Here is a 13796-nt window from a genome sequence, read left to right as displayed (position 1 = left end):
GCAAGTTCTACTTTGTTTTTTTAACTAGAACCTTGAAGTCCAGCAGCCACAGCCAGGGGTGAATTAGTGGCTTGGGAGTAGTGGAGCTAAATGCAGGGAACAGAGCCATTTATTTCCCGCATCCTATGAGCTCTGGGATGACCTTCATATACAAGTATGTCTACATATGAGTGACTATACATCAGGAATTCTAACAACCTAATTTAGGGTAGGAGAGGATGCCTTTGCATTGCTGGTCTTGTTAAACAATAGGGAGCCAGAAAACCTTACTGATCTACTGCAAATCATCCAGCAATCTACTAGGAGATCCTGATCTAACTTCTGCCAACTGCTGCTCTAGAGAGCAATCATACATGCCAGTTACAGATATTTCCTGCTTTCAGACATCATGAAACTGGTTTGGGGAGGACCCATATTGGTATATGGTCCAATATGAATTGGAATTCAGTTTTATGAATTGAGTGCAGAATAAGACCAAGTAGGAGTTATGCTTTAGAGTCAGTTCTGTTTTCATGGTTGCTAAATTTGAGAACAAAATGAAAGATAGTTGCACCAATGTTTATAGCTCCCGATGCATTTCAAGATACTCCTCTTTATCAAAGGCAATCGATTACTTCAAAACTTCCAAATAATGCTTAGAATTCCTGGCTCCATTCCCCTTGATAAAGAGAAGAATAGCAAAACATGTTTGGGGCTACAAACATTGGTGCAGCTGTCTTTTGCCTTTTGTTTTGGCTTTTTACAGCTTTTTAAAAAATCCTCATTGTTGTTGTTGATGATGATGTTTTTCCTAAATTTCAGCCATGGGGATAATTTTCATGACACATAAATCACAATGGCAATAAAGAATGACTCTATAAGAAACCTTTCTTGCACTGAAATATAAAAACGTTTTAGTCCCTTGGAACAAAAATACCACATTTCAGTAACTAAACAGTACAGTAAGGTAGATGGAACCATTTATTCTAATTTTCATTTGTTTGAAAGAGTGATGTAAAAGTCCTTGTCCCAAAAGGAAACCTACAGCACACTTCAAAAGGCATGCCTGGGAATTAAAATGTATAACCTCATCACAAAAGGACAAGAGACTAAACACTGAAATATTGGGTTCCTGAGTCGTTACAAGAATCTAAGTATTTTTACATTAAGGCTTGAAGCAAGCCTCCATGTGCAATTATTAAAATACATACTTGTACAACCAACACACACACACACACACATACGAGAGATATGGCTTACTTTCCATTCTGCCTGAAGAGCTATTCTGTGTGAAAGTGTGCATACTTCTAACAGAAGCAGAAGTAGGCCTAATAAGATATATTTCTGTAAAAAAAGGTAAAGGTGTCCCCAACCAGTCGTGTCCGACTCTAGGGTGCGGTGCTCATCCCCATTTCTAAGCTGAAGAGCCAGCGCTGTCCGAAGACGCTTCCGTGGTCATGTGGCCGGCATGACTGAACACCGAGGTGCACGGAACACTGTTACCTTTCCCGCCGAGGCAGTACCTATTTATCTACTTGCAATTTCTTGCTTTCGAACTGCTAGGTTGGCAGAAGCTGGGACTGAAGACGGGAGCTCACTCTGTCACGCAGCACTCGGGTCTCGAACTGTTGTCCTGCCAACCTTCCAGTCTGCAGTTCAGCGTCTTAACCACTAAGCCACCGCGGCCCCTTTATTGTTAAATTTCTTAACCATACTGAGGTGCTGTTTCACAGTGATTATGGGCCAATTATTCTCAGTGTCTTAATTCTAAAGTTGTCCCACGTGTAGAAAGGTGGTAGATAGCTCTGACCCATTTTGTGACGTACGTATGTATGAAGGTATTTATATCCTGCCTATCCTAAAAAGTTCAGGGTGGCTAACAAAAGGAGAAATATATACATAAATATAATAACAATATCAAACACAATAAAAATACTAAAATCCGTAAGTATTTAGGATTCACAGGGGCCATGTGATGGGCTCATATCTCACCAGTTTTAAAAAAAGCTTCACTGATTGCAGGTTTGTTTCTGAGCCCATTCAAGGTAGCAGTGCTTACCTATAAAGCAGGGACTCAGGTACTTAAAATAAATAAAAAAGGTAAAGGTAAAGGTGTCCCCAACGTGTCCGACTCTAGGGTGTGGTGCTCATCCCCGTTTCTAAGCTGAAGAGCCAGTGCTGTCCGAAGACGCTTCCGTGGTCATGTGGCCGGCATGACTGAACACCAAGGTGCACGGAACGCTGTTACCTTTCCCGCCGAGGCGGTACCTATTTATCTACTTGCAATTTCTTGCTTTCGAACTGCTACTTAAAATAAATACTTGCTCCCGATACCAACCTGTCTGCTTACTGAGGTCATCCGCCAACATCCTTCTCCTGGTGAGGGCTTTTGCAGTGACAGCTTTTGTACTGTGGTGTCCCGTTGGGGGAACTCCCTCCTCAGTGGGATTTGACTGGCACCTTCTTTGTTATCATTTAGGTGCCACATTAAGACTTGGGCACACAAGCCTTTTCGATATAATGGTTCTTTTTAACTGAACTTTTTCTTGTGCTCTGTTATTGTAGTTCTACTGGATGTTGTTCTATTGGTATTGTGTTTTTATGCGATTAACTGCCCTAAAATCAACTGATATAAGGCTCTCTCTCTCTCTCTCTCTCTCTCCACACACACACATATAGATCTCTATATATAAAGGTAGGTAAAGGTGTCCCCCACCAGTCGAGCACCACCCCCTAGAGTCGGACACATCTCCATTTCTAAGCTGAAGAGCCAGCGCTGTCCGAAGACGCTTCCGTGGTCATGTGGCCGGCATGACTGAACACCAAGGTGCACGGAACGCTGTTACCTTTCCCGCCGAAGCGGTACCTATTTATCTACTTGTAATTTCTTGCTTTCGAACTGCTAGGTTGGCAGGAGCTGGGACTGAAGACGGGAGCTCACTCCGTCACGCGGCAGTCGGGTCTTGAACTGCTGTCCTGCCGACCTTCCGGTCTGCAGTTCAGTGTCTTAACCACTAAGCCACTGCGGCCCTCCTATATATATAGATTTGTATATCTAGATACACATCTATACATATAGATGTGTATCTAGATATACACATCTCTCTCTCTCTCTGATTAAATTAAAAAGGGGCTACAAGACATCTTTTCTCCCCACCTCCAGCACTATACATCCTCCTTTCTCACAATAGCATGTTGTTCCATATCCAAGTTACACGCTATAGAAATGCCTGTTAATTTTTCTATGAGGCAATGTCTTCATAATGAGCCATTTGAAACATCTTTTTAGAAACAAGTCCCTCTAGAATTTATTGGGGTAAATTAAGTGTATGAAATACAGTCCAATGATGCTCAACTGATACAATAATTTAACTGGACTCCAGTCACCTCTTAGCCTGTCGCACCACAAAGAACTCACTGTACTGCTTGCTTAGCAACTTTCTCCAAGCTTGTAAATCTTTAAAACTCTTGCTCTCATAATTATTGTCAAAGGACATGTTGATCAAATAGGTTTCACCAGCTGGCCACAGACTTAAGTGAACCAATATATAATTCTGACACATGGTATAATGGTTACGGCTCATTTATTTATTTAAAAAAGAAACTAAGGGCACAAAGCATGACAAAACATGGGCTGGTTTGGACTGGAGGCAACGCTAAATCATATTCTAGCATTACAAGAACGAGCCACACCAAGCCTCAGGCTGGGAGGCTCTCCCCGCCCGGCATGGCCACAAGGAGGGTATCAGAAGACTTTGCTTCCAGTTTAGATTAACTGCAGCTTCCGGTGCCATCCAAGCCTGGACAACTGTGCAGGATTCCTGATTGTGTAGACTGCCTGTGCATGTATGCTCCCCTTTCCAATGCCATGCTTAACATGTGCGTGTTGAGGATGGGGCTGGGGAGGCCTGGTCCTGCTTGCCCCCCTCCATGCGCTGGATTTCCTGCAGTGTACAGGAGAATGAGCCAACTGTGGCCACTTCTACTGCACTGACGGGATGGAGAAAGCAAGCCTTCTTTTCCTCCTCGGTTAATCAACACAGTGGGCACAATGCCTTTGGAAGTTCTCCTGCACAAGTCCCATTGATATGAATGGGTATGTAAAAGAGCACTGCTCTGCTCTAGCACAGCTCCCGTTCCTTTCAATCCGGTGCGCTCAGAAGAATTTCCTGATTCATACAACCCAACAACTGGGATGAAATGACTCAAGGGGTTTTTCTAGCAAATTCATCTCTCTCTCTATAGGGAAATTGTTGCCACATTTTGAGAACTATGCTTCTAAAACAGGGGTATTAAATATTTTTAAGCCCCAAGGTTGACTTTCACTTTGGAGAAGCATTGGAGGTCTCATTCCAGTGGTGGGCAGGGCTGAAGGCAAAATGGGGCTGGACCACAGATACCAGCATATTTTAGCTTGAAGTTCTTCCTGCCAGTAATCAGCCTTATGAGAGGTGTTTCAAACCTTTGGGGCACAATTTATTCCTTCTGCCCTAGATGATAGTAAGCCTTTGATAATCCAAATGCAGAGTGGGAGCGGGCAATCATTGCCTCCCCGACCTTCTACTCTGCATTTTAGCTAGATGGGCTTTTTTAGCCATCCAGCTGGGGCACATCAGAATGGGAGGGAAGGAGGCTAGAGAGGCTTCAGGATACCTCATATTCCCGCCTCTCCATTTGCCATCCCTCCCTGCCCGCTGGAATGCCCTGTCTACCCCCTCTCTGAGGTTGAGAGGCAGCCGGCACAGTTCTTTCCACGCCAGCTGCTAGAGGGACTGGGAGGGGAGTGCGGATTCCTGGCTCTGAGATCGGATTGCTGTCTCCGACTTCAGATCCGGGAATCCAAAGTATATTATGGCCCCACAGACACTGTCTAGGGGCCACAGGATTGCTCCCCCCAAGTGGGAAAAAAGTGTGCAAAAATTGGAAAACCACCAAATGATCAGGGGAAGGGGGCATGCATGGCTGTCTAGAAAACCACAGAGGGCTGGACTGAGAGCTCAGGTGGGCCCAGATTTGGCCTGCAGGCCTGAGGTTCTGCATCCCTGCTCTAAAATCTAGATATCATTTCATTTATTACAGTACTGTATTGCCCAATAACCAAAGCCCTCTGGGTGGTTTACAAATCTCCTGCTTCAACATGCTGAAATCTGATGCTCCAGAATAACTTTCCTCAGTCCAATCTGCAAGATCTTTACGAGATAATGCAAGCCCCCCTCTCTTAGGAAGGCCTTTAGAGATGTGTTATTTATTTCTGGATAATGATTTGGACTGTTTTTGCCTGTGAGTTGTTATGCTTGTAACTAGAATGCAGATATATGATTATCAGCTTTTTAGGTGGTATAAGCCAGAAGGAATGGTGAAGCACAATAAAGTTAGTAACATGTATAATCTATTCTGAAAAATCATTCAAATTACAAGTCTATGCATTTGCCTTTCTTACAAAGAAACTGTAGTCTTACACATTCTTATTGTACACTTTGCACAAAAGTTCATATTATCAGGAGCACATATGATATATTTCAGATTTCTCCTCTGAATTTTATCTGAGGGTTTTAGTAACTCATACAGTTCGACCAATGAAATTTTAAAGGTAGTATTCATTCCAACTGATGTCTTAACCAGCACAAACACCTGACACCTGGAACGCTTATTAAAATTACTGTAGCTATTAAATATTTAATTTGGTCTCTGTTTAATTCAGGTATGGCAACTAATTGAGAAGTTCAAACTCTGTTCAGCAATTAATTTGACAGAAAGCTACACATCTAGACTCATGACAAAATTTACTATGGAATTACACACATTTAGAACTTGCAAAAAACCTGTCCCATTATATAGACCCAGTTTGCATGATACAGCGGGTTATTATGGGTTCATTAACTGATGATTAGCCGCAGTGTATGCAGCTGCTGTTTTGAATATGCAACCTCCAATCAGGGCAATTAGGAGTTGTGGTGTGCTGTGTAGCCATGTGCACCTGGGCTAGTCTTGGGTTAATTAACCCACAATAAGTCACTGTGTCATGCGAACTGGCCCATAGGTTTTAGCGCTAAACCAGCTTTCCCTAATCTGGTGCCTTCGAGATGTTTTGGACTACAAATCCCAACATATCTGACCATTGGCCATGCTGGCCGGGGCTGATGGGAATTGAAGTCCAAAGCATCTGGAGGGCACCAGGTTGGGGAAGGATGCTCTAAGGAAAAGTGTTTGAGGCCATTAAAGGAAGCTTCAAAATAAATCTGCAGTATGTTTTTTTTTCCTAAAGGTTTTTGAAGACTATGTTCCTGAGAAATTATTTCAACTGGTAACTATTAAGCAGTAAAATATACAAAAGCAAGGTGGACTAATCTGATATTTCATGCAGGTATTTCCATACCATTTGGGGACTTGTACACAACTGAACAAGACTTCAGAAGGCAATACTCAAAACTGGCAGGTCTACTCACTGGAGCTGTGCTTTCTGAATTGGCCACTGGAGTTTTAACAGCAGTACTTCTTGAAGACTCCAGTCTTACTTCTGAAGTTGCTCTTGCTTGCCCAGTTAAATAATCTGGTGGGGGAAGGACAACCCCACCTCTCTCTGTTAAGTTTCCTGAGCTGATGCTTCGGACAGGTGCAGTACTAAAGGAAAGAAAACAAACCATTGAGGTTTTGTAAGAAACAGTGGATAAGTCGGTTCCAGCTCACTGTGCATTTCCCGTTTGCTTCTTAGGGTTAGAGCAGTCTGATTTGCTGTACCCTTCTCTTTTGACAGACAGAACCGGCAGAAATTATATTTTTCTGAAGGACAGAAACCTCACCTTCCCATTTGGAAACATGAAGTACAGCTAACCTAAGCCCTCAAATCCTATCTATGGAGGGCAGACAGAGACATGTGCTCTTCCCCCTCCACCCAGACCTCCCCATACTGATGGGGAAAGTCTGTGTTGTGGCTGTAACCGCATTTGGCTGAATGTGGGAACAGTCCTCCACAGGATAAGGAATCCAGTATAGAATGTTAAGAAATGAATGAATGAATAAAATAAATAAATAAATAAAAACCATCATCCCGTGGGAGGAATCCTCTCTGTATAGGAACTTCAAGGAAACCAAATGTTTTGCAGCATTTGCCTATGGGTGTTTTTTTGTCGCCCTGTAGCACCCTGGGAGGCAAAGGCGTCTGTTCTATAGTGATTCACAGAAGTGTGCATGGAAGACCAAGCAGGGCTTCACATGGATTTGGGTTCTTTCTGCCAAATTCCAAGGCATGCACTTGACCAGACTTGAAGTATGTATGAAGAGAAGCATAAGGAAGAATCTGAGGTACTGGTTTCACTGAGCCTCTCCCCCTCCAAGTTTCTGTTGACCCATCTATGGCAGAACTCCTTTAAGAGGGAAAGTAGAACACACATTTCCACACAGGAGGTGTGTGGGAAGTGTACAGAAGTCTTTTTGTGATGACAACTCCAAATACTATCCTGGGATAGAGTTGAATGGTAGTGTCTTCTGACTCCCATAGCCATTTTGTGAGATCTAGGTGGTCTTGTCCTCCACCCACCATAAAGATTGCTTGTATTCCCTCATCTGCCCAAGCCTTATAGGCAGTTTCAGAGCTATTTCCTTTAGGGTGCAATCCTATGTAGATATGAGGCAGCCTCCGAACTCGTATGTGCCCACCTATCCAATGCAGGGCACAAGAAGCACGGAGGGGATCATTCCCTCCGTGCTTCTCCTGCCTTGCATTTTCCGCCAGACAGCCAATTGCGGCTGTCTAGATGCGGGAGGGCTGAGTGGGGGAGGAGACTGCCATACAACAGTTTGGATGTGTCGTATAGGCATTTCTGCCCTCCCCGCCCCAGACCCCCCCCCCCCCGGGAACACCCCGTTTTGGCTGTTCCACGCTCCTCTTGTGAGCATGGAGCACGGAGCTTTGCCACGTTGCCTGTGAGGCAGTGCGGAAGGGGGGGAAGGTCGGTTCCCAGAAATCCAGATATCCTATGGTCGTCTAGCCTCTGACTAGCGGCCACAGGATTGCTCCCTTAGAGGAGTTTTTTGTTGGGTGCCATAACTGAAGCTAAAGGGTCAGAGAGCTCTGATGTCCTGGCAAGATTTAATTGTACTGCCCCCTCCACAACAGTTAACCTACTTTCATAGGGCAGGAGGAGCAGGTGTTTCAAGGCCAGTTGCCCAGGGATGACTTTCCCCTAGCCAGTCTTTTTGAGAAGGTACTTGGCTCCCTTGTGTTTTGGCTAGAGTACTGGTTTCTGGGCCAGCTCTACTGAACAGCAGCCTCTCCTCCAGCAGAAGAGAACCAGGGTTGCACAGTGGGAAACAGCTCATCTAGCATGCTGTTCATGTTCTGGAAGGGGTTATTCCCTGGACACAAAGTCATCTGCAGCTGTGTGTGAAGGTAGGTATCCCAAGCTAGTGTGGTAAGAATATAAAACTAGGCTATGTTGAGTGCTTAAGTAAAACTAGTGACTATATTTATCGAGACTGATCTGCATTTATCTTTTGTTTTAAAGGCACATTTCTTGAAAGTGTAAAAATGTTTTATACAAGTCCCAGCTAAAATAATACCTACTTTGGCACTGGCATATGAATGGTCTCAACCTGTTCTTCCACTGGCTTCGTGTACGATGATGGGAACCATCCTTTTCTAGAATAGGACATAGTAATAAATGACTACCTTATGAAAGCTCTAATATCTACATTTTAAAGCAATAGCACTTTATGGAATAGTAGTAGAAATGTATGTTATCAATGGCTACTAGTCATGAAGTTGAGATGTTCATCATGACAGTCCCCACAGCCACGTCTCCAAGGAGAGTCCAAAAATTCAGGCAGATGTGTTGATCCACTTTTACATATCAGTTCTAGCAGTTTTATCTCCACTAGGAGCGGGTCTTTTGCAAGGCTAATGGGTCTTAATTACCTGTTGAAGACCAAGCCATCCAAAAATTACAACAGGGAACAATATACTGGTGCTGGGGAAATTCATTTCCCCCCAGGTACTGTGACAATGGCAGCTGAGCTCAGAGGGGACAGGAAATTCTGAGGGGGTGGCAGATGATGTCAGTGTCCCTGTTAATGAAAAAGTGCTGCGGCTGCATCCCTATCAGCCCTGACTCCACCACACCACTGGTCATGATACCACCAGGTTCAGAAGACAGCATGCCTCTGATTACCAAATTCTGAAGAACGGCAGTAGGGCAGGGCTATTTCCCTCACGTTCTGCTAGTGTGCTTCCTAGAGGCATCTGGTTGGCCACTGTGGGAAACCAGATGCTGGACGAGACAGGATTTTGATCCAATCCAACAAGGCTCTTCTTACGTTGCCAGTACTCTGATAAAGAACTTTTAGGCATTTGTAAGTATTTTAATGCCACCCTTCAATCATATTCCCAGGACAAGGAATAAAGCATGAAACAATTAATTATAAATACAAAAACACAATATCCTAGAAGACTGTAAAATCATAAATGCAGCAATTATGGATACTGCAGGATTAAAACTGTATCTAAAAAGCTTGGGAAAATAAAAATATATTTGCTTGGTACTGAAAGAATAACATGTTATGTGGCAGGCACACCTCTCTGCCCTTCCAAAGCAGCCCTCTCTTTGATCACCAACCACTTCACCTCAGATGGTGGTGGGGCACCCGCAGGAGGTCCTCTACTGAAGATCTAATTGTATAGGCAGGTACATACGGAGACTAACAGCCCTGCAAGTAAGTTTGGAGACCTGAATTCTGATTTTAAAATTCTAAAACTGCCCCACCATCATGTTATCCTCCTATAACTCCTCTCAAAGTTTCCTACAACTGGCAGCCTCCAGAACATTAAGGGCGCAATTCTATCTAGATAGGTGGCCACCTCCGAACACGGAGGCGACCGCCTATCCAAAGCAGGGCAGGAGAAGCATGGAAGGGATCGTTCCCTCCGCACTTCCACTGCCCTGCTTTTTCTGCTAGACAGCCGATTGCGGCTGTCTAGCTGCAGGAGCACGGAGCGGGGAAGGAGGCTGCTGTACGACACATTGGATGTGTCGTACAGGCAGCTACAATCTCCCCACCCTGGAACGCCCCCAGCCACGTCCCTTTCTGGCCCCTCCACGCTCCTCTTGTGAGCGTGGAGGACAGGGCTGTTCCACGCTGCCTTGGAGGCAGCGCGGAAGTGAGGGTAGGTCAGTTTTGTGGAAGCCAACTTTGGAGTGCGGGCTCTGAGGTCGGTTCCCGGAAAACAGCATATCCTATTGCTCCCTCCAGCACTTTTAACAATCTAACTAGACAACAACCTTATTTTTCTAAAACTCTACTGGAATCAGGGGATATATGGATTTACAGTGCAATCCTATACAAGTCTATTCAGAAGAAAGTCCCATTGAATTCAATGGGCTTCAGTTGAGTGGTTATAGGATTGCAGCCTAACTTACACTTTAGTCAAATCATGTTCCCCGTACAGCCAGCCATCCCTTTCCTCAGATACAAGTAGTGTGATGATATCTCCCTGTGCAAAACTAAGTAGAGTCTTGTTACTCCCAGCAGTGTGCGGAAAGATGGTTTTAACTTTCTGCCTTTTCATTATATTTAGTCCCGTGGCAACGGAGGTTGATCGTGATAAACTGGAATCATCTACGTGATCTGATTAATAAGAAAAAGAAACAAACAAGAAGCATAACATAGGATCAAAGGAAAATAAGTTAGCCCGGAACTAAAGAATACTGAAAAAAAGAGAGACTTTCCCCATCCTTTTTTTTTTTTTTTACAATGTGGCCTCAATTTATTATCAGCTGCTGTTTAAATGAAAATGCAGTAACATCAGTGATATCTATTTGGCAAAAGCAAATAATTTAATGAGGATTGCTGTTAACTCAGACACTGATCAAATGAGAAAACTCTTCCTGGTTTAATTCTTCACTTCCTGAAAGTTTAAAATACTAGCAAATTTAAAATACTAGCAAACACTTTTAAAAATATAAGCAGCCAATCCAAACATCAGTGAAACAGACACAACCACAACCACCACCCACTCATCCAAAACTTTGAATTAACTATGGGCTGATGTTGTCCCACTGAAACTAATGGGACAAAATCCCCCGTACCATATTACTTTTAAAAGATCCAAAGTACATTTTAGGAGCTGCAAACACACAAAATAATGTTTGAAAATGTAATGATAGAACAAAAACCCATGTGTTCATCTCAGAAAGAAGATGCATGCAGGGTAACAATCTGATAACTGCTTAGGAAGTTCAGTATCATCCCAAAACAGATGTGTATGTTATAGTTTAAATTTTAACCTCTAAAGGATTTTAAAACATGGATGTGAGTGTGCACACAGGTCCTTCGAAATTAACATGAGAGGTCACCTCATTCTGGTGTAAATTTTAGTAGCTGGGCATAACTGATTAGCACATGGGTAGGCAACTTGGTGCCCTCCAAATGTTTTGGATTACAAACTCCCATAAGCCCTAGCCAACACGGCCAGTGGTCAGGGATTTGGGGAGTTGTAGTTGAAAACATCTGAAGGGCACTGTGTTGCCTACCTATGGAGTAGCAGATAAAGCTGCAGGATCTAGCTCTGTAGGTAAATCATTTAATTCTTGACAAATAGAGGAAACGGAGCTGGTGAAGTGCAAGGATGGACTTGGTAAAGTTGTCCAAAGCACAGAGCATTGACTTAACTTTATGCTAGCTAAGGCCAAGTTCTCACAAACCACAGCTGAGATGGTGAGCCTATGTCTGGGCTTTACCACTTCAGACTTCAGGTGGGGGCTCACATGATTAAGTGCTTCTCCATACAATTCCCACCCACCCTCTGCACATAGAAAATTAGACGTCAGGGGGAAGGGTTCTAGCCTGCCCTTCTTTTCTCCGCCAAAATCTAATTCTCCGTATGTAGTCAAATGTTTTGGATACATGAGCGTTCAATCATATGAGCTCTACCTGTAGTCTGAAGCAGAGATAGGTTTACCAACTCATTTGCTATTTGTGAGGACTAGGCCTAAATCAGCAACAGGTTAACCACTGACTTCAGAGAATTAATCTAATGTTAATTACTTTAGAAGCCCACCCTAAATGACAGATTTACAGTTAAACCAGCAACAGTAGCAGAGAGTGAACAGAATCCAGAAACAGATGCCTCTCAGTCATGTACTTTTACCACAAACTATTTTAATTGTCCATATGAGGTACTCATTTGCTAAACTACCTTTGGATTAATATGGATGCTTTGGAGTGAACTTTTTTCTTTGCCCCGATTCTGGAATTCCAAAGCCCTTAAAGACTTTAATCAAGGTAGCTATATATGTTTACTCATAAGTAAGTCCCGTCATGTTCAATGGACCTTACTCACAGGTAGGTATGCATAGGATTGTAGCATAAGATTCCAATGGATTCAACATTCTTTGTACATCATTTTTAATATCCCCCCAAACATACCATCTCAACACATCAACAAGAGAACCTTTACCTGTTGAATGATTCAGTCTTTCCGAAGGGGCCTTTGGAGCCATTGGTGGATTGTTAAACATATCAACTAAAGGGCTAGTATAGGCTCTCCCTGTGGGTGCGGGGGGCACTTTGGGATAATTTCTATGAAGTGAGTCATAACTGTTTCCAACCTACAGACACAAAATTAACACTACGCATCAATGCCACGAAATAATGTTTCATTATAAGGTATTAGCCATTTTGTTCACGTATGCAAACATTACTAGCTCGTTGAAGAACATCCTTTTTCTTTGAACATGTCAGCTACTGGTTTTCTAACCTTGATGGTATCCAATAATATCTAGGTCTGTACCCTGCATAATAACATGGAAAATGAAAAATATCAGGGCTCTTCTTGAAATTATTTATTGAATTCATTCATTGAAAGGATCTATGTAATATATGGAATGTTCTCATGAATAATTACTTTACTGGATCGTTCTGAGGCAGTATGCCACTGAATACCAGCTGCTGGGGTAAAAGCAGGAGAGAGCAATCATCTTCATATCCTACTTTTTGGCCTCTCAGAAGCATCTGGTTGGCTGTTGTGGGAAACAGGATACTTGACTAAATAAGCATCTTTAAGGGAGCAATCCTATGGCCACTAGTCAGCGGCTAGACGGGCATAGGATATGTGGTTTTCTGGGAACCTCCCCCCCCCCCCCCCCGCACTGCCTTGCAGGCAGTGCAGAATGGCCTCATGCTCCGCGCTTGGATGCGGAGCGGCCAAAATGGGGCATTCCAGGGAGGGGAAGGTGGAAATGCTAGTACGACACATCCTATGTGTCAACCGGCAGCCTCCTCCCCCGCTCCGCCTTCCTGCGGCTAGACAGCCAAAATCGGCTGTCTAGCCACAAACGCAGGGCAGGAGAAGTGCAGAGGGAATGATCCCCTCTGTGCTTCTCCTGCCCTGCACTGGATAGGTGTCACCTCCGAGTTTGGAGGCAGCCACCTATCCCCATAGGATTGTGCCTTAAAAGAACCATATGTCTACCGCCAACCTTTAAATCAGAGGTGGTGAACCTCTTTCGTCCTGAGAGCTAAATTCCATTTTTGGAGCTCTTGAGGACCACATTCCAGAGGTGGCTGGAGCTAAAGGCAAAAGGGGCTGGGATCAAAAATACAAATAGATTTTAGCTTAAAGCTCTTATTGCCCATAAGTAAGCCTTAGGAGATGCATTTCAACCTTTTAAAATGGGCAAAAACTCGTGCAAAAGCTGGGAAGCCACCAAATGACCAAAGGTGGTGGGATCATCTGAGGAACCTTGGAGGGATGGATTGGGAACCCAAGCCTGATGTTTTGCACCTTTGCTTTAAATCTTTGTTGGTAAGTAAGGCCTTCTAGA

At 43.7% G+C, this 13796-nt stretch overlaps 1 protein-coding gene across 1 annotated transcript in view; it reads right to left on the bottom strand.

The window, feature by feature from the left end:
* Positions 1-13796, bottom strand: part of BAIAP2L1 (BAR/IMD domain containing adaptor protein 2 like 1) — a 101482-nt gene that overhangs the window by 8114 nt on the left and 79572 nt on the right. Inside the window, exons 9-12 of the mRNA XM_084818429.1 lie at positions 12431-12581; positions 10392-10599; positions 8543-8617; positions 6426-6600 (exon numbers count right to left, since the gene is read on the bottom strand). Of these exons, the coding sequence (XP_084674555.1) occupies positions 6426-6600; positions 8543-8617; positions 10392-10599; positions 12431-12581 (609 nt within the window). The remainder of the gene's footprint in view (positions 1-6425; positions 6601-8542; positions 8618-10391; positions 10600-12430; positions 12582-13796) is intronic.

Source organism: Heloderma suspectum, chromosome 12 (assembly GCF_057233095.1).
Source record: "Heloderma suspectum isolate Gila_16-S chromosome 12, 16-S_ref, whole genome shotgun sequence".
In the NCBI taxonomy this organism is placed as follows: Eukaryota; Metazoa; Chordata; class Lepidosauria; order Squamata; family Helodermatidae; genus Heloderma; species Heloderma suspectum.
Note: the sequence above shows the minus strand (reverse complement) of the source record. Positions and strands in the feature narration are given on the sequence as shown.